The sequence below is a fragment of the Pezoporus flaviventris genome, unplaced genomic scaffold, assembly GCF_033815535.1.
Source record: "Pezoporus flaviventris isolate CSIRO_AGI_PZ_B2104156 unplaced genomic scaffold, CSIRO_AGI_Pfla_v1 ptg000015l, whole genome shotgun sequence".
Taxonomy (NCBI): domain Eukaryota; kingdom Metazoa; phylum Chordata; class Aves; order Psittaciformes; family Psittacidae; genus Pezoporus; species Pezoporus flaviventris.
In genome coordinates, this window is record NW_026892563.1 from 38,918,457 (window position 1) to 38,944,530 (window position 26,074).

Below are 26,074 nucleotides of genomic sequence, written 5' to 3' on the forward strand. Positions count from 1 at the left end.
CTTCTACAAAGTTTAGCACAGCCACATCAAAAGGGTGTATTAAGAAAAAAGAACCAAGAAATACTCTTCATCCATGTATGTCCAGAAACCTTAATCTTGTTCCATGCTTCATTTACTCTGCATTGCTTTATAATGTACGATGTTTATGAATCCCCTCTGCGCAATATATTGGCCCATTTCCTCCCACCAGAAGTTGAACCATCTTCCAGCACGGCATTGGCAAGTCAGATACCTGGCTTCTCTTGTGCTTCTTTGAAATCTTTGATTTGGATTAAATCATTTCCAGGTGGGTTTACTCTATTAAGAAGACTTTTTTGCCAACTTAATCTCTGTTCCCCTGTCCCCCAAATCCTTTTGCTTGGTGTCTTGATGTTTGTTTTACATTGCAAGCCTTCAAAAGGAGTCTTGAAAAACAGAAGTTACTTGGAAAGATTAAAATGCTGCCTTTATAACAACTTTTCATTGAAGGGCTTGATCATGCTGAAAATGACTCTTCAGATCATTATAATGAAGAAGGTTGTGTAGGTGCTATACAAAGACTGAAAGCAAGTAACTTGTTTATAGCTTTAGCTGCTGACTGGTGGGGCCTGAAGCTGCTGCTGTGTTGCCCCTGCTTGTCTGTTGCTCTGCTTTAACACCCGCTGTTCTTCCTTTCTCTCTTAATGTCTAGGTATTTGTATCTGCTGTTCTCCAATGATGACCTTCTACCATTAGACAACTGGGTTTTTAACACAGAAGCTCATCCTCTGCCTGTTTTACATTTAGCCAACACCACACTATCAGGAAACCCTACATATCGATAAAAACAGCTCTATGAGGAGAAAGAGAGACTGTTTTCAGCTCTGTTTTGTTTACATGGACCACTTGAGACTTTTAAGCAGGAGAGGAGACAGACGCTTGATAAAACTAGACCTCTGAGTCAAGCACGTACCAGCGTGAGAAATGAAGCTCTTCAACATATAGATAAGTTAAACGTTCTGTTTTATACATGACCAAAACACATTAGTGTGGTATTTGCAGGACAGAGACTTCACGCGCTTTGAACCTTAGCAAGACATGGAATCTGTTGTTTAATAGAAGCACAGCAGCATAAGGAAGAAGAGGTTTTCCCATCTAGGGAGAGGAACTTGCTGCTGCTGCTGTTCTGAACAAGGAACACACACCAGTCACCTCTTCAGATCAGGTGGCTTCCAAATACCTAGATTTTCTTTTTCTTTTTTCTTTTTTTGTTTGTTTGAGGATGGCATGAGCAAAGCAACAACAAAAGCAACATCACTGCACCAGCAGCAGCAGCAGGATTTGAATTGCTTTCTGTACCTCTCTGAATTCCCTAAGGAGCATCTGTTTGTCCAGACTGGCAGCCATTCTCAGGGCCACAAAGCTATTAAAACTAAACTTTCAACTATAAAAACTATTGCCTCCTCATTTTCCCCTTTTCAGAATAATGCTGAAAGATCTGTGTTGTATGCTTGCAACCAAAAAAACCCATTTAGTAAGCATTTGCTTTGTAGCTCTCTGTCAGCAACATGGGCTTTGTTCATTTGGCAAGCTACAGTCAGAATCTGGAGTGAGTTGCAGGGTTAGGAAGGAACCTGAGCTTCCCTTCCTCAGAAATCATGTCACATGGGAAAAAACATTCTCCGATTAGTCTTAGTTCTTTTAGCTAAAAAACCAGAGATGACAAAATGAGGAAAACTGTCTCTCATGATTTCTATAGGTGGATACAATAGATGGCACTTAAAAATGCTCTCTCCCCTTGAGCTAAGCAGCAGGAGTTTGTTGGTTTATATTTTGCTAAACAATCTAGATTTTTCCTAAGAGTTAAATTTCCTCAGTTGGATACTATTGACAGAACCTTCTTTGCAGGTTTGTGTATGACAGAAGCCCAGAGCTGCCTTTGATTTCATTTAGAAAACTCTGCTACCAAAGCAGCGTGATCTTCTTTGGAAACATCTCTGACACAGGGGTAGAAAAAGAAACTAAAGTCTCTTTTGCCATTAGTTTATGAGAAATGAGATGCTGCTACCTGCACGGGGCTTTTTTTTATCAAGAGCTCCTGGGCTGTGCTGTGCATCACTTACATGGAGTCTGCTTCAGTCTTCACTTAGTTACTAAAAGAAATTTTAGTCTCTTCGGATACATCTCAATATCTTTCTTTTTTTTTTTTTTTTCTTTTTAACTGTTTTTCCAGAATCCTTACAGCTCAAATTGTTCTTTCTGTTCCCCTTTATAGCTCTCAAATCCTTTTGCCATGGTGACCGACCCCTTTGCTGAAAAGGAGCTGTGAGGTGCTCCTTTCCCTCCTATTTAGCGCACAGGTTGAGTCTTTAGAAGATCTGGATTGTGTTTTCATACTGAGGTGAATAGTAGAACTCTTCAGTGAGCTACAGCAGCACAGCATCAGATAGGAAGGGAGTGAGTGCTATTTTTCCCTTCAAAAGATGTTTTTATATGAAGTTTTATATAGAAAAGCTTTTCTATCATATCTGACTGTACATTATAGTAGAATGTCCCCCATAAAATTTTCCTTCACTCGTCTCTGACACTAACTTAGACACAGAAATCATGATCTAAGAAAAAAAATGCTATCAGATGCTTTTTTCCAGCCAGTTCCTTTATTTTCAGAAGAGGAAGACACAGCGCTTGGAAAAAACTCCAGTCTCCGTGTTTTTACCTTAATACCAGTTGCTTAGTTATTCTAAGCTGAAGCAGTAGCATAAAAATAATTGAAGAACCAAGAAAGGAATTGATATAGTAAATAATACTGAATCAAGTAATTGTTTATCTAAAATCAGAAGTCACTTAATAAATGGATTCTTCTTACCAGTCCCACAATAACTTATTTTTCTAATTGGTATTCAGTGGCTTACTGAAGAGCTGGTTATTTTCCATTTCCCAAAGTTCAGATAGGTTATGTTTTCAAATTGAGTTTTTTCCCATTACTGGTTTAAAACTGCACTTGATTTCCTTGTTCCCCTCAATTTCTCCAGGTACAAAAGAGAAAGAGGAAAAGCAGATTCTTCTGTTTAAAAAAATAAATACCAAAAAAAAAGGCACTTTCCACCCCATAACACCCGTTCCCATATATCTCCTGATGAATGCACATGTAGAATGGCTGCCAGTCTGTTCAGAGGAAGGGCAAGGACAGAATTTTGGAGTCTCAGAAGCATCAAACTTCTTATTGCTGCTCCTCTAGCCCCTGTCATGAATTAAAGAGCAACCCTTCAAATTAGTTCCTCCATAAATCCCAGTGGATTTAACTCATTGTCACAAGCATGCTTGCATTGAGGACCTAAGCCCTTTCATGTTCTGGGATGGTATTTTTCTCAAAGCAGACATACAGCACTGCTATTTCTTCTTTGCGCAGACTAGCAGCAGGTACCAAATAAAGAACGCTTGTTTCCCATTTTCCGGTTACCCCAATGACTGTCACTTTTTGTGACAATGTCTGTCACTTTTTAAAACACAAACTACCCTTTTCCTCCAGAAGCTACTGATGTGCACAGTCTATCAAAAATAATGAATTTTAAGGACTAATTACTGTGTCATTCATGAATCTCATCCTGAGATTTCCCTAGAGCAAGCTGAGTTTGGAGGTAACGGGTTCTGGGCGAGTTGTGTGCGTAATAACCAAGCAGTGTGGATATTGAAATGTCTGACTTGTTCTTGTCCTGAGTCCTTCACAGAGAAGTAGGTTCTGATGCACAGAATGGTGTTACAACCCAAAGCTCAGGCTGTTTCCCCTCTGGGTACAGAAGGTACAGTGGAATATTGCCATTTCATTCTGTTGCTGCTGTCTGACTTTCATGAAGATAGAGTGTAAATTTAAGCACAAAATGACTTTTTAGTCCTAGTTGTTTCCAAGTCTTGCACTGTATTCTCTAAGAAAACAATCCTCCTTTTCTTTAGGTAGCGGTCCCATTTTACCAATTTCTACAATACTCTCTCCCCTTACAGGATGAAATAAAGAACAGAAAATAATGTACGGTTTTGGCACACTGGATTTGGGCAAGAGCCTGGAAATCCCAGAATTGTCTATTTCCTGTTTGCATGCAGTCAAAACAAGGATGTTCAGTTCTTTTCCTAATCCAAGCCTTAAGCTTGCCTGTTGTCAGGATCCACAGTAAACTTTTTCCTAAGACTTGAGCTTGAGTTTTCAAAGGAGCCAGATTTCTGCAGCTTCCACTGACCACCCTGGAGCTGTGTGTCCTGCAGTCAAGAAGTCAGCTTCTTAGCTTTGTCCTCGTAGCAGAACAAATAACCCTGAATATGTGGGGTGTTCATTTTGCTGCACAATGTAGTCCTTAAAAATGGAATGTTTAAGAAAAGTATGAAAAATAGTAAGTACCCTGGAATAAAGGGAACAAACGGTAGTTCCCTGGGCCAGTCGCAGCTCTGAGGCTTCTTTATCCCCCTAATTCAAATCTGTGGGTCACTGTCTTCTACCTCCCAATCACTGACGTATTCCCACCCAGTGTTTTACAAGATTTGAATGTTGAGTGTCTTGAGTTCTGAAAAGCAGGACTACAAACTCCTTATACTACCATTCTTGAAGGTTAATGGTCTACCCTATGCTAATTTACATGTAAGCAAAGCCCTTTGGCTTTTATGTCCATGTTTTTAAGGGGACAAATAAGAAACAGGCTTCTTGTTACCAGAGCAATATGAGAGTGAGCTCTTGATCCACACTGTAGTTTGGAGATCTGTTCGCCCTGATAAGACATCCCTTTTCCACTCCTTGTATGTTGAGAAACAGTCTTCTGACTCAAGAGTTTGAGTTGCAATCCAAAGAGGAAACCCAAGCTCTTTTGCAGGTTATGTGCATACAACTGTAGTAGCGATGATAAGCACTAGCTGCTTTGGCTGTCAGCCCCTTCTAACAAACTGCTCTGGAATTGCCCAGGGAAGTTGGGAACCATCAAAGTCAAAAGAAGACAGCCTGACTTGTTATGGTGAATTGTTGCCTTTAATCCTAATCGCTTGGTGGAGGTTGGATTTGAATTCTGCCTTTATTCTTGCTTTGTCTAAAATGGACAGATTATTTTTCCTCCAAAATAATGAAAGGGCAAAAGTCTGCCTTCTGATGTGGAAACCTTCTGCCTCTGACCTGGAATCCTGCATATGTACTTTTTACAGATTAAAAATAATATTGTATATAAAAAAGATTGAATAAAGAATGTCTTTAAGTGAAAAAGGTGCCATTTGTGTCCTTTGCCTCCAATAGCAACCTCCTGCAGCACTGGGCTGTGAAGTTGACCTGATTTCATAGGCTTGATGGTGCCGCAGCTTTTCTTTCCCCTGCAGCTCTCCTAGGGACTTTGTCAAACACGTATCAGGTCTCCCTGTTGCAAAATTAAACCCATATACCCTGGTTTGCCTTGAACAGGTTGCTGTACTGCTCACATTTCTCTCAATAGCGAGTTGAGGATCTTTCTATATGCTGTTGTGAAAGCCACCAATTCCCACAAACAAATCTGCCCTTCTGTTACATTTGCGTGGAAGTGGCTAAAAAGTTCAAAGATTCTAAATGGGGCAGGCAGAAAAGATGTTACTAAATGAACTTAATTCTCCTAAGATACCTGGTTAAACCCCCAGCTTTTCTTGATATTAAGTAGCCCAATGGTGAATTGGGCAGTTAATTCTGTCCATCCATTCCTCTGCCTTCTGCGAAAAGGAAGAAGTTCATAGTTGTTTAATATTGTTCACAGGGAAATTGCTATGAGGAAATGACTTTGCATGAGCCTATTTTCCCCCTTGCACCTTTTGCTGATATATCTCTCCATTTTGCAGTGCAGCAAGTGAATAACCTGATTTGCTTTCTGCTTTGCATTAGCTGTAGATAATGCTTACTGCCTGACATCAGCCATACTGCTCATATGCAGTGCCTTGTTTCCATGGCGTGCCATGACTGCCATCCTGTCCTGTTTTGGTGCTTTGTATCTGGTCAAAGAATCATCTTGGTTGGAAAAGACCTTTAAGATCATCAAGTCCAACTGTTCCCCAGCACTGCCAAGTCCACCACTATCCCACATCACTAAGGGCCTCATCTATCACCCTTCTGGTGATGCTCAGACTTCCCAGGGTGCTTCTGCCTCAGGATGCATGAGCTCCTTCAGAGTTACTTCATAAGAGAAAATTGCTTATGAAGTGCTGTAACTCAGTGCAGCACGTAACACAAGGTACATGCCTGCCCTCCTGGTGCGTCATCCATCTCCAGATCCAGTTATGCCTTCAGCTTTCTACACAAGCGCTGCGTGCTCATGATGCACCCAGTGTCCTACCGCAGTGCCACTGGCAATGCAGTGTCTTTGCATCCACTGAACACAGCCACCTTGCTGAAAGTCACTTCTTGTAACAAAGCATGTTTGCTGTGTCTATCAGTGACATTCTGTTTCAGCCACTGAGCACTGACACACTTGGTCCAGTACTACCAAGCTCTCTCTCCTTCTATACAACATTTTGGCCAGTGCCAAAGGCTATCCTCACTGCTCTTCAAATGGGATCCTTTGTGGTTGCACTGCATTATCCCTGCCTCTTCAAGTTAAGCGCTTCATCCCTCTACTTCTGTCTTTTCTGAAACACACCTCTTTTTGCATGTCCTCTATCCAAGGATACATAGCGAATATCCTCGAATATCCTCTTATTTCTCCTTTGGTGCTCTGCCTGCACGGCACCCTCCCCCCTTCCTTCCCTCGTATACTCCGTGTGTGCTCCTTCCTGGAGACCATGCGCCTTTCCTCTGCATGTTAATTAGCTTTATTTTAAAATCCTAAAATTAATCCTTAATGGGCTATTTTTAGCTTTCATCTTGTAGCTCTGGGAGTTGGCTTCTCTCCTTGCAAAGCCATAGGCATTCTGGGGACTTTGGAAAGGAGCTATTCCTCTGTTGGTACCGGTTCACATGCGGATGAGGTTGTGTGCTTGCCTACGTTTTCAGGTACCTGAATCAAAGATACAGGAGGTCCCTTCCTGTCCCACATTTACAAAATCCCCTTCCTTTGTGCTGTTACCTCTCTTTCTAGTAAAGGTCAAGTGTAAAATGCCATTGGATCAGAAAAAAACCCTTTCTTATCTACATGGATGGGAGTAATTGGTTCACGTTTGCTATGCTGGTTGAGTAGAATAGAATATAAATGAATAGAAAATCACCAAAATACTTGCTATGAGGTTTTTTAAAGTGGTTATCTGATGAACTTTCACCACCAGACTTGCTGTGGCTGAATTAGAAAGAGATTGCAGTGTGTTGAAACACAGCGCTAACAACATACGACACCAGTCTCTTTTATCTGAAGATTTGTTATTGAACAAGAAATGAGGAACAAGGAATATACTAAAATAGAAGAGTGGTACAGACCACAAATAGTCCTTTGTGTAACGATTCTTGCACAGCAAAGTAAGTAAAGATCATCAGTACCCTCAGAGACAAAATCTCTGAAGGTGCCATCTGTTGCATGCTCTTACATTCTATTTTACCCATACTTGCATATGGTTCATCTTGTCCTTTATTTGGATTCATATCCCGTTATTACTTGAGGTGCTTTATGGGTTATTTCTACACTCATTTATATTTACATCAAGGGATTTCCCTGACAGGTCACTGGGATTTTTGCAAGTGTCCTTAGATCTGTATTGACACACTTACAAATGTTTAAACTTTAGCCAAGCGAATCATTTCAAAGAACCCATACATTATTGGTGTAAGTATGATCAAATCTTAGAACCAGTGTTACTTGAACAACCATTCCTATCAACCTAATGCTATAGTCTGCTAAAGCCTTATGCCAAGCCTCTGTAACCTCAGACGCTGTAATCCGACTTGTACCACAGCAAAGTTAGCTTTTCAGGTTCTGTTTAGATATATTTCAACTGAAGTGGAAATTTCCCCCAGGAAAAAAACTCCCACCAATCTTTGCATAGCCACCAGTCATCAGCTTGTGGATTAATGGCTTTCCTCAGAAGCAGACTTCGATGAGTTCAGTGACAACAGGGGAAAATTTACTGCCACATTCAGGAGACATCGTTCCATCGATTTCTTTATTAACCTTAATAATGCTGCTTTTCCAGGTGTGCAGTCTGAGTAAACCTTTCTGTGTATTACCTCTGATTCCCTCCAGTTCCTGCTCCTGCTATTCCTTAATAAAGCAGAAGTCTATGAGGAAAACATCAACTCCTTTGCAGAGCACGGTGCATAGCCCTGGAGATGTTCCCTCTGAGCAGGTTATGTTCAGTGCCAGATGCTTGTCGGCTGCATCAGAAAAATGCTCTGCCCACATCCGTATTTTATGCCTGCAGTAGAAACCTCTTTGCCAGCTTCAGCTGTCAGTAAAAGGCCACTGATACGGCTGTACTCCAGTGCTGGTACCACCTTGTTCACCCCTCTGTTGACTGATGTGCTCAAGATACATCCAGGCTAGTCTGCCCAAAATTCGAAAGCTATGATTTGTTTTCGGTCATGGTATCAGACTGACTTCCAAAATGGAGAACATGAGGTTCAAATGTCAGGCACTCATCATCTGCCTCCCAGATGCTGAACCTCCTCTGTGTGTGTAACACCTACTGCAGCTGCCTGACCAGGATGTGCCAAGTGCCCTGGTTCAGGAACCAGCAAGGCTCAGCAGACCCAGCCGAGCGCAGGGGACACTGCATCATGTTCTGAACTGATCAACGCAAAGGGCAGTGGCAAGTTTGTGATGTGGGACATGAACTGTGACCATGAGGAGCCTTATTCCTGGTTGGGGGCAAACATACATTATGGGAGGGCTCGGTAACCTCTGTGGGTACTGTGAGATTGCAACTGGTTCCTGCTGAGGAAAGGCTGTAGTTGAGTTTTTAGCTGCTTGACAGACAACACCTATTTTTCAAACACTGAGTCCGGCTGCAAGAATCCTGAGAGTGCTTCTAAATAACACCTTTCAGGATCTTTTTCCATGCCTTCGGTTGTTTTGGGTTTTTTACCTTGAGCCTTTGGGTCACTCGTAGTTTAATATTTTGGAGTTCTTCCCTTCCCTTTTCTTTCAGAATGATGAGAAACGCTTCTAGAAAGAAAAGAAAAAGAAAAGTTGTCACATCTCTGGTAGAGTCTGCAGCCTCAGGAAATGATCAAGGGTGGGCACTGCTGCATTAAGCTTGCCCTGAGCACTGCTACAGATACTAAAGGAAGGTCAACTTGCTGTTTGGAAACCAAATGTTTTTTAACCTCACTCTGATACAGACACACATTTCCATTCTCCAGACAGAGCAGGCAATTTCTCCTATTTACTGCTCTGCTCCAAATGCAATTGGCAACATCCTGGTTTTAGTGAGATGGCTCTCAGCAACCAAGTACAAAACACAACACTGAATAACGTGATGTCCCAGTGCAATGTGAGCCCCACAATTATTGTAGGGTTATCGCACTGGTCCTTATACAGGTAGGTTTATTTTTCCTCTCCAAAGTGACTAATGAATGGGATTCATACGCATGACCTTTATCACTTATAGTTTTTCCACCACTCGCTGCAGGAGTGCTTGGAGGGACAAGGGAAGGGAGAAACTTAGCATCGCAGCTACACATGACATCACTCCCACTTGAGCAGTCTTTAGAGGAAGAACAAGAGATCTTTTCTTGAAATAGATCCATCACATCAAGCATCTGTTTCAAGCTACACTGTGAAATTTTGCTTTGTAAGTGGGGTTGCAAAGCACCCAAGATTGTTAGCGGGAGTGGAGGGAGGATGAACACTTGCATGGATGCTGGACATGATATATCAGTCTTAATCCTTTGGCTCTGTTTGTCGGAATCTACTGTACTTGGTAGCAGGCAGCCTGCCCCAGCAAGCTTGCACTGTGTTGTCTGTGATAAAAGTGCAGGTTCTGTGAACACAAACTCAGCAGCCAGAATGTTCAATTGAGCACAGAGTGAGTGAGGGGAAACTATCCCTTAAGATACCATCTTGTGGTAGTAAGAGGCATAGACCGACAGCGCCAGCAGAGCTGAACTGCACAAAACGATCATCACTCCTATCCCCTAGCTGATCATAAATTCCTACCTTTCCAGTAAGAGGATGCCACCGAGGAGTAAGCACTAGGCTCAGATCTCACTCTGACCAGTGCTTCCTAGTCCAAGAGCTGCAGGAAGGGAACACATAAGAAGCAATTCACCCACCCAGCAGTCGGTCCATGACATTCCTTGTGAAGCGTGTGAGCCTGGTCCTTACACTGGGATGTCACCCACACCTCCCCAGTGGCCACTTCCCACCAGTCTTTCCACTACAGCAGGAAGCTTCGCCCTTGATGCCTCTGCCCCCAGCAGCCTGGGCCCTGATGTCCAGCACAGCTTTCAGAACACATCTTCCTGCTTCCCTGCCCCAGCAGGGAGACACTGACAGTGCATCCAGGTACCCACTGGGGTCTGTGTCCTGCAGTGGGACCTGGTCGCTTTGCAGCCTATCACAACGCTTACGACAAAGGGTGATTAAGCTCCCGTGGTGACATTTTCTTATTTCCCTTCCCTTATTTATAGCACACCATGAACAGAGTGTTCCAAGTAAATGAGATCATTGTAAAAGTAAAGGTTTTCCCTCTGTAAATATATAACTAGTAAATTTCGGAGGGCTGAGGAAAAATCCACCTCAACAACTTTTTCCAAGGTAAAACTTACCTCGCTGTGCTCAGCATCAAATGGTTTTCATGTCTTCTGGTGTGTATGAACCATTTCTTATGTCATCAGCATTTACTAGTAGAGCATGTAGAAAGCCCAAGTGCGTGTAAAAATCCAGTGTGCTTTTGATCCAGTTTAATACAAACCTTAAATACCTAAAGTTGCACGTGGGATTAGTATAAAAATGTACATCTAGCTTCCAATGAAATCATCACATTGAAAAACATGAGGTGCAAGAGTATTTGAGAAAGAAAACAGCTTGTGATGAGAAACTGAAGATGCTCCATTCTGGTAGTTTTTCTAAAAAGAAATAAAAATGAAGGGATGAGGTGATTACAGAGTATGTAAGTACCTTCACTGGGCCGAACATCAGCCTTCCAAAAGCTTTTTATCCTAGTGGAGCAAGCATAGCAAGAATCAAAAGCCAGAAACTGAACCTTGACAAATCTAGACTGTAAGCTATAAATCTGTATTTATAAATACAAAGCCATAAATTTATAAAAGAAAATAAGCTATAAACTTTTAACAGTGAAAAGGCCTAATCACCAAGCAAAGTGATACATTCTTCTTCCCTTGACACCTAGAGATGGGGTCTGGATGCTTTTGTGCATGATACGTTTCAGCTGGGGCCAAGTTACTAGGCTCGTTGGACATAAGGGGATGAAAGTCTCCAGACTACATTATTCAGGCAGTAAGAACTCACCATGCAATTGTCCCTTTAGCCTTGAGAGCTGTTGCAATGATTTTTAAGAGGCTTGGATGACTTTATGAAGAGCATCACTTAGTAATTAATCTGAGGAGAAAGTGCTACAGCATCACTTCTACAGAAAGATCTTAAAACCAGGCTGAAGGAGAAAGTCCTTGAGAAAGGTTATGGGCGAGACCATGGCTTTGGAGTGTTAACCAGCTGGTCAACAAGCTAGGGGAACTCTCCTGTGTATTGAGACCTTAAAACTCCTTGAATCATGTCATCTTTGGCAAAAACTGAGGCACACATATGAAGACTCGCAAAGGCAGATGTATTGTAACTGCCTTTATACAACCGGGTGCTGACCTGAGCCTGAGGTCAAGGCTTCTCCCAAACACCTTCCCTGCCTTGGTGGTGCTGGAGGCAAGGGCAGTGCCAAGGAGGCTGGTGCTCCTCAAGCACTCAAGTTCATCAGGAGATGGGATGAGGGATGGAGGAGTGATCAGGCTAAGAGGTGATTACATGGGATAGCCTATAGAGTGGAGAATATCCTTCCAGCACTGGAAGGATATGATGGTGTGGGAGGTGGTTACTGTTGCTCTGCAGCCTCATTCAGGATCCATTCATTGGTGGTCTCCAGATGGAAAGACAGGAGCTGTGCATGGCCATTTTCAAGGAGGCTGTAGGAAAAGATCTCCCCAGGAATATCTCCAAAGGCAAGGAATACACCAAATTAATTCAGTATCTCCATAACGTAAAGCCAAGAAATTCAGTTTGGTTTTGAGTTTACAGTCAGAACCAGGTCATCATTAGTTGTCAGGGATTAAGGATGGCAGCAATCCTGAATCCCTGGATGAGGGAGGGGTGTTGCCCTCCAAGTCCAACCTTAAACAAGTGTAGTGAAGGCTCACAGTCTCTAAGTCCTTTTTGTTATCTTGCTATTTTGCTGAGCTTTCATATTAGCTTCTCTTTCATGAAGTTGATGAGTAGGGATGAAGACGATGGTCCCCTGGCAGATGATCCCTAGAACATGAAATACCATGAGACATTACCAGAGGCATTTGAAGATAATGCTTTTCAGAAGTGTAGCAAGGCAGAGGCATATGAGAGCCAGCCCGTGTCAGAAATGCACCAGAGGGACCTCCCTGGGGAGAGGCAATATGACAGCATTCATGCCCTTGAGGGCTTCCATGGTATCCTTCTCCACCCAAAAGATGCTCTAGGAGACAAGCACTCTGGATACAGGAGAAAAACCTTCCATGTGTCCTCTGCAGGAAGTGCTTCCAAACCAAGACAACCCCTGTAAACTTCACCTATGAGCACTGGTGCCTTCCCTTAAAAAAAAATCAGTTATAAGTTCTATAGTGTGATTGAATGAAGGAAGAAACCACTAAGGAGAAGCAAGGTCCCCTGTCACAGTAAGTATGGGTTGCTGATGAGGTGTGAGGAGGGTGACAGGATAGGGACAGAAGTGGGAATAAGCTTCCTGTAAGCAGGAGTAGCTTGTCGTGGAGACTGAAGGAAGGGATGTGATGATAGCAAGAAATAGGGAGGAAGTTCAGCAAAAGAGGAATTCGATACTTAGAAATCTGATTGTTGGGAGCATGGCCCTTGGAGAGATGAAGATGTCCCACCGTCCTACTGAGAAGGCAGAAATGACAAAGTAAGCTCTGGCAGTGGGAGCCTGTATTCATGAAAGGAGTCACTGAACTGCAGAAGAAGAGTTGGTTTATATTTGCTCTGGCAGCGTATGTAGGTATTTTAGGAGCTCTGTTAAACCTGGGCAAAGATGTCCCAGTTTTCTGGTTCGTGTTGTAATATGCCAGCTCTCTGATGTATTAAGTGCTTTCCCCTATTAAATAGCCGCTGTTCTTCTCTTGTTCTCTCCACTCCTTTCCTGCTCTATTTCCATGTGCCCGAATTGTCCTTTCTACTCCTACTTCGATGACAGAGCAGCCGTGGCTGCACCCATCATTACACTGGACTGTAGAATGAAATATCACTAGCCTAGAAAAACAGTGGGTGTTACTGGTTAAACACTTCTTTGTGCTTTTCTAAGCAGGGTTTGATAACCTCCTTCTGCAGTATTTTGTCTTACACAAAAGAGAAAGACCCTTATTCCACCCTGGAGGCAGCGGAGATAACCGTGTATATGTAAGTATATGGAGCTGATCAGTAGCTTTACGAGCAGCACTCAGAGGTCTGTGGATTTTACATACTTGGGAATCTTTCAGAGGCTTATGGCCAGCTCAGAGCCTTCTTCCTAAGAACAGAGTGAAAGCAGGAAACGGGAAGGGAGCGGAGTATGAATGGTGGTGACTGGAGGGACAAAGACTGCAAACAAAGGGCCCAGGTGGGGCTGGAAATGGAAACAGAAATGGAGGGAACCCAAGGGGAACCGAGTATGTACAGAGGGGAATGGAAAGGAGCCATTTGGTGAGAAAAAAGCCAACAGTGTAGGGGACTGGAAGGGAAAAGAATGTGAATGGTGAGGCTCAAGGGAAGAAGACATGAACAGAGGGGCTGTAGCTAAGCAGATTTATCACCAGGGAGGTCTAGACAGAATAAGAACATGAAGGGAGAGGAAAAGCACTGATGTAGGGAGCAGGAGAGGAAGAGAGCTCCCATCAGAGGGCAGTAGGACATAGGGTTAGTGCAAGGGGGCTAGACCCTGGAGGTTTGACTTCTGGTGGTGTGAGGGCAGAGGGCAAAGGGGCTGGGGATGGGTCTCTTTCAGGATGGGATAGATTCGTGTGCTCACTGATAAGGGAGGAACTCTGATGAAGGTGTTCAGCATGCTGTTTGCTCGGTGGAGCAGGATAGAGATGTTGACGTGGTTCTGTGTGAAAGGATGGCATTCAAAGTATTAGTTTGCTAAGTGTTTACACAGCCATCAGTGGGAGCCTGGAAAACTTATTTCTGGCTCCCCAAAGTATGAGCAGAAGTCCTGGTGGCTGGTGTTCTTCTGCTTCAGATCTCACATACTTCACCCAACATGTTAGTAAAGAAAATGGCGATATTTGCACTGGGAGTATCCAATGTCCAGGGCACTGAATAATTGAACACAGACTTTAAGCTGCCAACATCTCTGGAAATGTGATTTATTTACATTAGTACTGAGTCAGATAAAATGTTTCTGTGACACCATCCTGAACAGAACAGAGAAATTCCCATCTTTCAGAGCCGTTCTCAACAAGTGAGCTCTATGTTTAAGAAGCAAACAGAGGATCACATCTATTTATTCAGACAGGTTCTACATTTTTGGTCTGAAAGTCAAGTCACACATTCTGCAGAAACTCATGTGGCCATCAGAAGAGCACAGGGACAGCACCCATGCAGCTATCAGCTGAAGGTAGCCTTTGTTCCCAGCTGAAACCCAGAAATAGTGTGATTTTCTGCTTTCAGCACTGTTAATTTTTCTTCATCGTTCACAATTGCCATGACTCTGCAGCCGAACCTCTTCAGAAACCAAGGTGTTGCCCCGCAGTACTTTTCTCCTCTTCATCTTGTTGAGGCTGTTGTTCTTCTGGGCAGCCAGATCTGTTGCAATATTGGAATTGGTAACTAAGAAAATGAGAATGGATGAGGAAGCCCTCATCTGACCAAATCTCTCCCTTCTCTCTTTCCATACACCATACTAACTAAACCTACGTCTCATTTACTTTGTACTTTAGGCCTCGCAATGCTTACAGGGTCCAGATTTGCTCTCAAGTTTGACTGTCAGGTGAATGGCACATGAAACCGGACAACGCTCTTGAAAAAGCAAGCAAGATTTGTAACAGCTTTTGCAATCAGGTGGCTTCTACCTACTCTGTGTTTGGTGAGGCTGGCAAGAGGTGAGCGCACAGGGTATAGCTAAGTAGTATATATTTGTAAAGTGTAGTCATAGTTCTAGGGTAAATAGTGCTTTACAAAAGCCTTAAAGGTGGCGTGGTGTGAAAAGAAGGGCTGATGTGTTCACACCGTGGATTGTGTGTAGTTGTACTAAAGCGATGTCTTTGTGCTGCACAAGATGTTGGAATGGATATGGCCCGTGCAGTAAGGTCACCCTAGTCAGCCTGTACTCAACAAACAAATGAAAGATTCACTTCTATTTGCCATGGGTTGGGAGGGGGGATGAGGGGGCTGATACACAAAGTCTCCATTTAAACACTTTGAGTTATCTGCTGCTGCTGCTGTTCACTCAGCTCTCCCCTGGCTCAAGGCCCTACGTGTTTAGCCAGGTCTCAGCTCCTCCTAAGACTTAGGCAGCCTTGCTTTTCAAGTACAGCCTTCTCTGGGGGACGATGGAAGCAATCCACTGACCAGTGCTCTGCTTTGCCTCTTCCCACGTGTAGCGGGGCACATAGCCAAAATCATTCCGTGCTTTTCTGTAAGAGAAGGTGAATGGGGTGTTCAGTAGAGTGACCAGGTGACGGTTGGTGGAGGGGATGTATCTGACAAAGGGCCGAAGCAAGAAGCTCACGATCTCCAGTAGCAGAGAGAAGTAATACAGCATTGTCAGAGGCATGGGGAGCTGGGGCTCAATCCCAAACCCTAGGTCCTTGGTAAGCTCGTAATTCAGATCTGCATAGCTTATATGAGGAGTGTCATCCGAGATGTAGTAGAACTGCCCCCTGATGTGCTTGGCTTTCTGCGGGTCTTGCAGGGCTCTGGCTGCCTGCACGTGTGCCCAGGCAATGTTTCCCACATACACGGGGTTCACCAGAGCCTCCTTCCTGGAGAAGCGCAGGTAGACGTTTCTGTTCAACAGACACTTATCCAGATGACCTAGAAGAAATGGGCATCCTTCTCCAAAGATGTACATGGATCTCAGGGCACAGGTCATCAGTGTGCCACCGCCTTTAAGCACCTGGCCATCTGCTTTCAGCACAGAATCTTCTGCCAGTCTCTTACTCTGGGCATAAGGAAATTTTGACACACTCTCATAAGCTGTATCTTCATCACCATTAAAAATTGGGTCACCTTTGCAGTTGGGGCCTGTCACCTCTATAGTACTAGTATATATGAAGTGCTGGATGTTACAGCGGACACATGCCTCCAGCAGTAGCTGTGTACCTTCAAAAGAGAAACATGCAAGTCAGTCTAGAGCCCCCCAAGCTGAAAAAAGTGGGGGGTTTAGGTCAGAAACTGCATCTATGGCCTGAGCTTGGCTAGATCGCCCCTCTCTGCAGCTGGAGATTGGTTGGATTGACTTGGCTTAATGAAGAGAACCTTCAGAAGTAGTCTCCAAAATCAGCTTTGCCCAGTGCAAGTCTATACACTGTTTAATGGGGTTCAATGCGGGGCTTGAAGAGGGAGATCTTATGAACAATGCACAACACCATGCAATAAAAGAACACAAAGTGCAGTGAGCAAATTGATGCTTGTGTACATATGCCTTGTTTTTCAGCATATTCTGGCTTTTATTTGCAGTAGTACAGGATTTCTTACTTTTAAAATCCTATCACAATGCTTTCATCGAGGGGAGTAGAGGTAAACTGGCAAGTTCAGGGTCTTTCAAATAGCCAAGAGGGTTAAGCTAGGAAAGCACATTTAAGGGGATATAAATACTTGAATAAGTGTCTGCTGATTTAATTGCAAGTAGACTCTTCTTCATCTGAGCTTTGAGGCACAAGTTGCCTCATTTGTTGTGCATGGTGTAAGAGAAATTACGTGTAAAAGGGCCAGTGACTTGTGAACAGAAGATGCAAAGACTTTGGCAAAGGAACATTAAACCCAAATGACTGATATGATATCACAAGTGCATGGCCTAACATCTAGGGGATAAAATCAAACACTAGCAGTGAGGCATAGGAATGATCTAACAAGTCTGCTCAGTCTGTCACAACTCAAGGCAGAACGATGCAGAGCAGGCTAGCGTTGCTAAAGAGAATATAATGAATAAAAGAGGTTCAGAGGAGCAAGGAATATTGGCAGCAAAACATGGACCCATTAATGAGTGGAAAATGCAAGGAATTATTGAACTGAATACTGTCAGGGCACCAAAATTCCATTTTCTAAGCTCGAAAGAGAAAAAGTTTAAGAAACACCAAAGAAGGGCAAAGAAAAAAAGGTTACACGGCCAGGAATAAAATATGAAGGAACCATGCAAGGAACTATGTTTAGGTGACACACAAGCCAGGCTCATCTGGAACATTAATTAACAAAATATATTCTTTTAAAAACTAATAGCTCAGTTCTTGCCATCAATGCTGTTTAAAACGTGAGGGCAAGTAATAAAGTGCAGAAGAGCTAGATAAAATCAAATGAAGCAAACATAAAATTATCTTGACAGTTGGTATCTGTTCAAGATCAAATTCACCCAAATAAAATGTGTTTTATTTGCAGCCTGAAGTTGTATGTGGAAAATGAAAAGGTTCTTACAGTAATGGGAATTTGAGCATCTTCCACATATTCGCACATAATGAAGTAAATCTGCCATGGAGCAGGTCTCCGAGTGTTGCTTGAAGCGAAGCCCTTCTGGCTGAGGTTCTGATTCACACAGGGTACTTTTATTTGGATTATATTCAATTATTTTCTTAATTCCCTTCCAACCTAAAAATTCACTCCCCTTCTGCAAAGCTATTTTTGCACTGAGGCCTCACACGTGTGTGGTGTGTGAGGCAGAGGAAAGCCCTGCATCACAACGAGTTGTGCTTGTTTGCTTCTGTTCTGGGTTGTGAACATTGACAGCTGATTTCTTGACACATTTGTGTTACAAAAGTTTTGTTTTCTAGGAGAACCAAAACATTTTTGCTGCAAGTCTATGTAGTACATAGTGTCTTGGCTGGTCAGAAAGGCAGAACATCAGAATGGAAATGGAGGCAACGAGGGAAGAGGACAGCAGCATTTACTGACTGATCTTAGGGTCAGTTGTCTCTAGGAGCAGGTCTGGTGTGTGCTTTCGTTCTACCGAGTGTTATCAGCTAACCCTCACTGGCCCAGTGGGCTTTACTTCATCCACAGGTACACTCCATGTGGGGAGATCTGAAGGGTTTATGTAAACCTAGATACTTTGTGCTGAAGCCTAAACCTGCCAAAAGAAATGATGGAGCACACTCAAACAGCTCTGACTCTAGCTCAGAGCTAGAGAGCTTTCTGCTTTAGGGACATTTTAATATTTGTTTAGGTTTAGGTTGTGGTTTTTGTTTCCCCCATTAGGTTTAGGCAACACATTCTGCTGTGAAAGCCAGACAGTAGCAGAAGTATGTTCATAAAGAAAGACGTTCACAAGTCCTCTTTCTGAGCTACCACCCCAGTATATGTATTTGTCATAGTACCCAATACACAGGTTTACAGGAACTCACCTTTCTGCTCTTCCCTCCTGGCAGGGAGCTAAGAAGCTGCCTGCTGGGCTCTAATTTGTGATGACTGACAGTTTGAGGCTTTGACTGAGCAGAAATGAAAGGGTCTGGAAGCTGAATGTACCGGGTGAAAACAGCCAGAATGCCAAGCTGCTGTTTTCAAGGTGCCTTTAAGAGACAACTCAACTACAAAGAACACCCCCTTGCTATGAACGCTGGTGCCTAGCCAGTATTTGTTATGTGGTGGATGTAGAATTATGTTGCTTATTTTTCTGTGAAGAAGCCCTGTATCAATGGCAGAGAGGAACAAAGAACCAGGAAAACTACTCACAGAAGTAAGAACATTGTCCTCAGATCTTCACCAAGGAACTGAAGCGGTACAGCCAGGGAGGTCAGCGTGCATGCAAGTTAGGCAGCACCAGTTCATCGAAAGGCACAGAGGGATTTGGGATCACAGGGAGTGAGATGAAGTTGTTCTTTTAAGACATATAAATTTTTTTGGCAGTTGATGCCACATTGCCTAGACAAAACCTTCCCCCTTCTTCTGAGCTGATGGGGAACAGGGGCTCCTTAGTAGAAAGGTAGGTCCCATCACTGGCTGAGAAGTTACTGAAATCCCTTCCTCACACAGCTTTGAGTTTGGTGGGGGATATTTAATGATAAGATCAAGGTGGGAGAGCACCTGCTTCTCTGAACTGCATTCATGCACACACAGACATAACGGTAAAGGCGAGGAAGAGAAAGGGTAGGACGCAGAGAGCCACAGGGGGTGGGATGTTAGCAACACAAGGTTGCTGTAATTGCAGCCAAAGCCTGCAGTGTTTGTAGCAACTGATAAATGTACACAGGCAGGATGCTTCATGGGGAGGGAGAATAAGAACTGTTTTCTCGGATATGCACTGGGATTTCAGAAGGTTAATTGCTTCCAGAAGGGTCCACTGAGCATGGTATTGTGGCTATCCCCACTGAAGGCAGATCTGTGCAGATGTCAGGATGGGCATATGTGAGTGCTCACTAGAGTAAATAATCCTGAATGGAAGACCAGTGCACACTGGGTGTGGAGAGGTCTGTATCTCCATAGGGCTGCACAAAGGCATGCTTTTCACTCACAGGTATGGTGTGCAAGATGTACACGGGTAATCTGGCTCAGAAAACCAGGCCGGGTGCTCCCTCTCCTGAGCAGATGATGATCAAGACACAGTAGACACGGGTTTGGGAAAGCTGCTTCATTCACTTACCTGTCACATTGACTTCCCAGAGCAGCTGCTTCTCTACGAGGCCCAAGGTGTCAATGATGGAAGCCGTGTGGATGACAAGGGAGATGCCCTGACAGGCACGGTGCAGGAACGTCACATCCCGGATGTCCCCTTCCAGGATTTTCACCTCAGTCTTACCCTGGAACTCTGCAAGGGCAGCAGAAAGCAAAGCAAAAGACCTTGCAAGCATCCTCAGAAGAGCTCTGAAGGGAGTGGATATTTTAAGGCTAGCAAAACAGAAGGCATTTTCCAGTGCTATATTGTGCAGTGCTAACTATAGTGCTTTAGAAGTCTATGTTGAATTACCTACCACATTTTTGGAGCCAATATTCACCATGGTTCTTTCTCTTTTGTTGTTTAAAAGAAAACCCTTTCCCACTGCTACCAAGGGCCTGGAGCTTCCTTCAGGTGTGACTGTTCTAAAGTTCACAGCAGGGATAGCTTCACTTGTGCCTGTTCTGGTCACTGCCTCTTTATAGAAGTGATAATCCAAATATATCAAAGAGCCAGGCACTGCATTCTCCTGTCTTCAAGGTGATGAATGATCTCTCTCCTCCTACAGCATGTGTGAACAGAGCTGTGTTCACACCTATTTTCTGCCCCTTGACCTTGCCCATATTGCAGCTCCTTTAATACATTACTTTCAGTTCTGACGCATCTTTTTTAGGTATCTTGGCCAAGATTTACTGTGCCTCTTCTACATCCAGCTCTGGCTTCATTTCGGTGTCTGTTCTGGGGGTCATGTTTAGCATGCACATCTTTCTGGTCCGAACCTGAACTCCCAAGGCTGTCCTGAGCTACCTCAACCCTGGCTTGCTTTAACTCCTGCTTTAGAAGCCCTCCCAGGACCCAGTGTGTGTGATCCTGGTGGAGCTCTAGGTCTCAGAGCCATCCCTTCTGCAAGTTTTGCTGTGCAGAAGCATCCTTTAATACAGCCCCAGAACTGCATTAATAAAACCGAGGCAGCAGAGGATGACCTCCTGGAGGCCATGCTGCTCTCCTGGCCCATCTCTGGCCTGGCTGAGGACTTTCTCATCATGTCCTACAGGAGGTGGTGCCATTACAGCAAGCTCTCTGGCCAGCCCCTGCTGTGCTGCACTGGAGGGCTCCCCAGGCATGAGCGAGGAAGTGGCTGCAGCAAAGCAGCATCCTCTGTCTTCTCCCAGCACAATCAAATGCCCGCTGTAGAACCTGATTCATTTATGCAGCTTTTAGCCTCAGCCCTGACTGAAATCATGCTAGTGCTGTGTCACCAGCTCCAGAGCAGGCAGGATTTCATCCCATGTCTTTAATGGAGAAGAGAGACAGCTGCTGGAATCTGGAACTGAGCGGAGTAGCTTTTACAATGGTTTTATCCCATGATCTCTGTAGCATGCTAGAATGTAATCCTGTATTAATTTAACAATTATTCTGAGGCAATAGGCTCAAGGGTCCTTTTTTCTCATCACAGTTGGTCTGATACGTAAAATCTGTGAAACATTTACAAAACTCTTCCTAAACCTAGATTTACTGCCCAGCACGGTCACCCAGTCACTGCCACATGCTCTCTTATGTTCTTTTGTTTTACAGAGTGCATTCATTTCCTAGGGCTCTGTTTCCAGAAGGTTTACACTGACCTCTACTTGCATGGATACAAAAGAGTCAGATTATGGGGCTAGGCTTTTTGTTAAGCACCTGGCAGTTAGATTTGCTCTAATAAACGTCGATCTTTGTACAGCCCTTAGGTTGATGTCCTCCATGAGTAAGGCTTTGCAGGTTGCAATAATCCAAAGGACTGACATACATAGTTCACAATGTAAATGCTCACATGTGGCCCCTTCAGAGTGGCCTCTGTGCCTGGGCAGGAGTTAGAAAAGTGGAGTTTCTGTACATGCAGACCAAAGCTTTCAGGAAAAATTTAAAAGAGATACATCCCTTTTAAAGCTCATTAGAGGCATAGTTGGTATCAGTCACCAGAAATCTGCTGTCTAGCTGCTTTGTGCCTTGTTTGAGCTATCAATTTAAGTTGTGTGTGATATGAGGTAGGAAAGCTGCTCCTCCATTCCACTTTAGCCAGCAGAAGTTGTCATGCTAAGTACAGTATAGGCCTAGTTTACTTTACCAGCATCAGCTAGTTGTCAGGAATCAGCAGATTGATCTTGTTTTGCTCTGGGGAAGAGGAAAGCTGCAGGTGATCTTGGAAGCAGGGGGAGGAAAGAAGAAATGATGGACAGAGAGTGGTTTCAGACTGAGATGAACAGCAGAGAGAAACTTGATTTCCATCTGCACAAACCATTGCCCAGGGATCAGAACAAGCATATGTGTAGGGGAGATACCAAATGAATTCATCTCAGGTCTCCATTGCTGCCTACAGTGATTATGAGAAAGTACCCACTGGGAAAGCTGCTTCTACTTCACCAATGGTTTCTGTGCCCTCTGAGCCATAAGCAATGCTCCCTGCTTTCTGTGGGATAGTTTTTGCTTGGAAATGAAATGATTATTCAGTAAGATTCAGTGTCCTGTTGTGAGCAGTGTCTGACTCAGCGGCCAGTCCAGTCAGATTATTTGCCCTGAACTGTCTTTCTCTTTTCTATGTGTTGTTTAAAGTTCAAGCAAACAGCAGCGGCTTGTGGGACTTAGCTTAAGTTTCTTAGTGCTGTTTTATAGAGGTCCTAACAGCCATGGGGTAGATGGTGGGAAAAGGCGCTCCTCGTGAGAGACCTTCACCTCCCTGGTTAATTGGATGGTTCATTCAAATGCTTTACTTTGTGTATTCATAGGAGAGAATTACAAATTACATCCTATTTTCATTTGTAAAGGGTAAAGCAATTTACTGGCTTCTTTGGCCTAAGCAAGCTACTGGCTGGTCTACTGCTAGTCTGCCTTTCTGTTTGGAATACAGTGATAAAGGCAAATGAACGTCTGAAACTGAGCAAAAAGCCAGGAGGAAGATTCCCAGAGCAGGAACTTTCTCTCAGCAAAAGTCCTGGGGAAAAGACCCATATTCCTTCTCCTCTACTTTCCGTCTCCTTTGGAGCAGTACTGGATTAGCAGTGCAAAAACACTCAATGCTCAAGCACCAAACGGTCTATAAATGTCTGTTTCTGAAAGATGTTTTATGCCTGATTTCTTTGCTGGTGCGAGAGGAAGGGATAAAGCAAGACTTCCTTGAAATAAAACCTCTACCTGCAAAAACTGGTTTGGATGAGAGGTAAAGGCTTCCAGGCAATCCACACGAGACAACAGCACATACACCCGCAACACACAGCCCTTAAGAGAGGGGACTTACTTCCAAATTCCCCAAGTACTTCCTCACTAAAGGCTTTGTCCAGCAGTCGGATCTCAGCCAGCGCCTCCTCTTCTTCCAGCAGCAAGCGCACAATCCTCTGGCCAAGAAATCCTCCTGCTCCTGTCACCAGGCAGCTTACCCCAGCCAGGGACATTGCTCTGGGCTGCTCCTCGGAGGCAAACTGCCTGCGTCTTGAGCTTCTACCGGCTGGTTCTCCTCCTGCCTGAGGAAATGAACACACGACATCAACCTCTGGAGGCTTTACAGATCAAAGGCTGTTACCAGAAAGAGAGACTCCTGGAAAACAAACCCTCATGCCTGCATTAAACAGCAATTCTTAAAGCATGTCTTACTTTTGCTAGCTATTCCTGTTCAGAAGCAGCCTACACACTTCTCCATGCAAAGAAAAAACTTCACAAACTATTACAAATTAAAGAAACAAATCTGAAAATGTCCCAAATCAACTTCAATGCCAAGCAAACCCCACTAAAGTCTGCTTCAGCCCTTGGTTCCACCTCTCTAGAGCTCAAAAGCCTCTGGGGGAGACTTGCCTGTATTTATATACCGCAGAGCAACCCCTTGGTCATTTTGCTTCCCCTCCCTCTCACGTACAAGTGAATGTGGTGTTTCCACCTCCCCCTCTCAAAGAGGAAGGATGCAGCAAGGTCTTGTGTGCCTGGGTCCTTGGAGGGTAAACCTCATGCTGATAATTCCCTGTATCTGGACTTGCTTGTGTAACACAGTGTTAATATGAGGGTAGAGGGCATTACAATCAAATATAAATAACAGGAGTAGCTGTTTATAATGGTTTGAGAAGTGGAATCTGCTGCTGTACTTTTTTGGATACTGGGCTCCCTCATTATAGCATGTGTTTCTTACTTTATACAAGATCGAAAGCTAACCTCTGAGACTTTGTATTTGTTCAGGACACTTGAAGCATTCAAAGTCATGAAAAGGTCTGATGTACCACTAAAATTACAGGAGAAAAACATTCCCCTCTGCAATGTCTGGTGTGAGGGTACCTGGTTAAAGTAAGGCTGGGGCTGGCTGTGCTTTTCCAGCCAGCTGTGTTGTTACCTTTTACATCTCCAAAACATAGGGAAAATGCTCTGGAGTTTCTCCTTAGGGTTTCACTCCAGTTCTAGGAAATCTCTGTTTTCTAGTGTGAGACCAGGGCAGGGCTTAGGTCTTAGCCTGAAGCTCCTAATACCTTCAGTGCCTTCATGGGTCTTTGTGCACTGTCAGGACATGCTGCCTGGGGATGTATTTCCTCTCCCTCTCGCACAGGGTCAGGCAGACATCCCTGCTGAAGCAGGATGATAAACCCGTAGCTGCTTAAGCAGGAAGGGAGTTACAAAGAAGCCCAGCAACGCAGCAACTGAGGCTGAAACCACTGGGAAGGGGATCACTGATTCCAGGCACAGCTGGAATGGATCTCAAAAAATGCTTTGCTTGCACTCACGTGAATAACTGCTAAACTCCCCTTTCTTTAATTCTGTCATGAATTTTGTTCCCTCATTAAAGAGAAAAACTATAGAGGCAGCACCCCCACATTGTTACTTTTTTAGAGCAAAACTGGGCCCACAAGTGACAGAAGAAAGCCAAACCATTTCTGTAGGAGGAGAGAAGCATTCTAGCTGACACAGAAGGCAGAGTTGTGGCAACTGTTTCAATCACAGAGTCCTTGAGAATCCTTTCCTTGCCCCCACAAAGCTTTAAACGATTTGTTATCAGTGCTTCTTTCCTTGGCTTCCCTCAGTGAGAACCTTGACACTGTATGTTCTTATCAGAAGCTGCTGCAAATTAATTGTGAGCAGCGCATGCATTTTGCAAGGGAAAATAACTGACCAAAGCCTGCTGCTGCAACCAGTGTTCTCTGAAACAGGGCTTCCTTTTTACTGGTAGAAAGGGAATGAAATGCCTTAAAGAGGCATTATAAAAACAGGCAATACAACATAGCCTCTTAGGATAGAAAATAGTCTCTTACACCAAGCTTGCTTATTAGAATGGCCAAGTTTAGCAGGAGTAGTGCTTCATATGAGAATATGCGTGGAGACCTCAGAGCAGCCCTACAGTATCTGAAGGGGGCTACAAGGATGCTGGAGAGGGACTCCTTATCAGGGACTGTACTGACAGGACAAGGGATGATGGGTTCAAACTGGAACAGGGGAAGTTTGGGTTAGATATAAGGAAGAAGTTCTTTACTGTGAGGGTGGTGAGGTGCTGGCACAGGCTGCCCAGAGAAGTTGTGAATGCTCCATCCCTGTCAGTGTTCAAGGCCAGGCTGGACAGAGCCATGGGTGACACCATGAGGTGTCCCTGCCCATGGCAGGGGGTTGGAACTGGATGATCCTGAGGTCCTTTCCAACCCTAACTAGTCTATGATTCTATGAGTGCTACAGCAGGGATGGTAGGGTGATTTAGTGCTGGTGTGCTTTTGTCCTCTTAGGCACTACTGGGCCAGGTGCCTGGCTCAGTTTGAGGGAATTTCATACGTTGCTACATAGCAGCCTCCATTTGAACTGCTGCTGCTTGTGGATGTCAGGGATCAGACAGCAGCAGTTTTCTCAGTTCCAGAGCAGACCTGCTGGTGCTTCCTGTGGCCTCACCTAAAGACAGCATTTCCACCCTCTGTTTCTTGTTGACTTTGCCATGTGGGGATGCAGGGTGGTGTGACAGCTCTTCTGTGCCACAAACAAGACTGGCTCTGGTGTTCCCTGAAGGACATAGAGGCGGATGCTGTACACCCCAAAACAGTGTCAATGAGCAACAAGTCCGAAGTCCACCAGACTCCTGAACACCAGGAACCCTGATATACCTACAAGCTAAAGATGCCTACGTGCCTGCAGCTCTAGGAAAGAGGTTGTACTTTGAGATGTCAATTTGGTCAAGCAAAGCTTCTGCCCTTCATGGTGGGAGACACTGTTCCCTCCTGGA

General features: G+C 44.1%; 2 protein-coding genes across 4 annotated transcripts in view; one reads left to right on the plus strand and one right to left on the minus strand.

Moving 5' to 3' along the window:
- The window catches only part of MAN1A2 (mannosidase alpha class 1A member 2), a 139,263-nt gene extending 134,069 nt beyond the window's left edge, over positions 1–5,194 (plus strand). For both annotated transcript variants that reach the window (XM_061454184.1, XM_061454185.1), the window contains one exon: positions 671–5,194. In XM_061454184.1, the coding sequence (XP_061310168.1) occupies positions 671–803 (133 nt within the window). In that variant the 3' untranslated portion in view covers positions 804–5,194. The remainder of the gene's footprint in view (positions 1–670) is intronic.
- A 9,218-nt stretch (positions 5,195–14,412) lies between these two features.
- On the minus strand, positions 14,413–23,686 carry LOC133269648 (3 beta-hydroxysteroid dehydrogenase/Delta 5-->4-isomerase-like). Of its 2 annotated transcripts, none has more exons than XM_061454186.1 (4): positions 23,620–23,686; positions 23,138–23,360; positions 19,852–20,016; positions 14,413–16,385 (listed from the first exon to the last, which is right to left on the minus strand). In XM_061454186.1, exons 2-4 carry the CDS (start codon positions 23,289–23,291, stop codon positions 15,571–15,573), a joined length of 1,134 nt encoding a protein of 377 aa, XP_061310170.1. In that variant the 5' UTR covers positions 23,292–23,360; positions 23,620–23,686; the 3' UTR covers positions 14,413–15,570. The 2 variants fall into 2 exon arrangements, with proteins under 2 accessions (XP_061310170.1, XP_061310171.1); XM_061454187.1 differs by having other exon boundaries at positions 23,625–23,652.
- Positions 23,687–26,074: the final 2,388 nt, after the last annotated feature.

Bases quoted from the DNA above. Each gene is read 5' to 3' on its own strand.
- LOC133269648 (XM_061454186.1), bottom strand. From the start codon at position 23,291: ATGTCCCTGGCTGGGGTAAGCTGCCTGGTGACAGGAGCAGGAGGATTT. The intron at 20,017-23,137 runs GTAAGTCCCCTC...CTGCCCTTGCAG, and splicing joins AGTACTTGGGGAATTTGGAA to AGTTCCAGGGTAAGACTGAG. The intron at 16,386-19,851 runs GTAAGTGAATGA...TCTCTTTTGAAG, and splicing joins CTGGGAAGTCAATGTGACAG to GTACACAGCTACTGCTGGAG.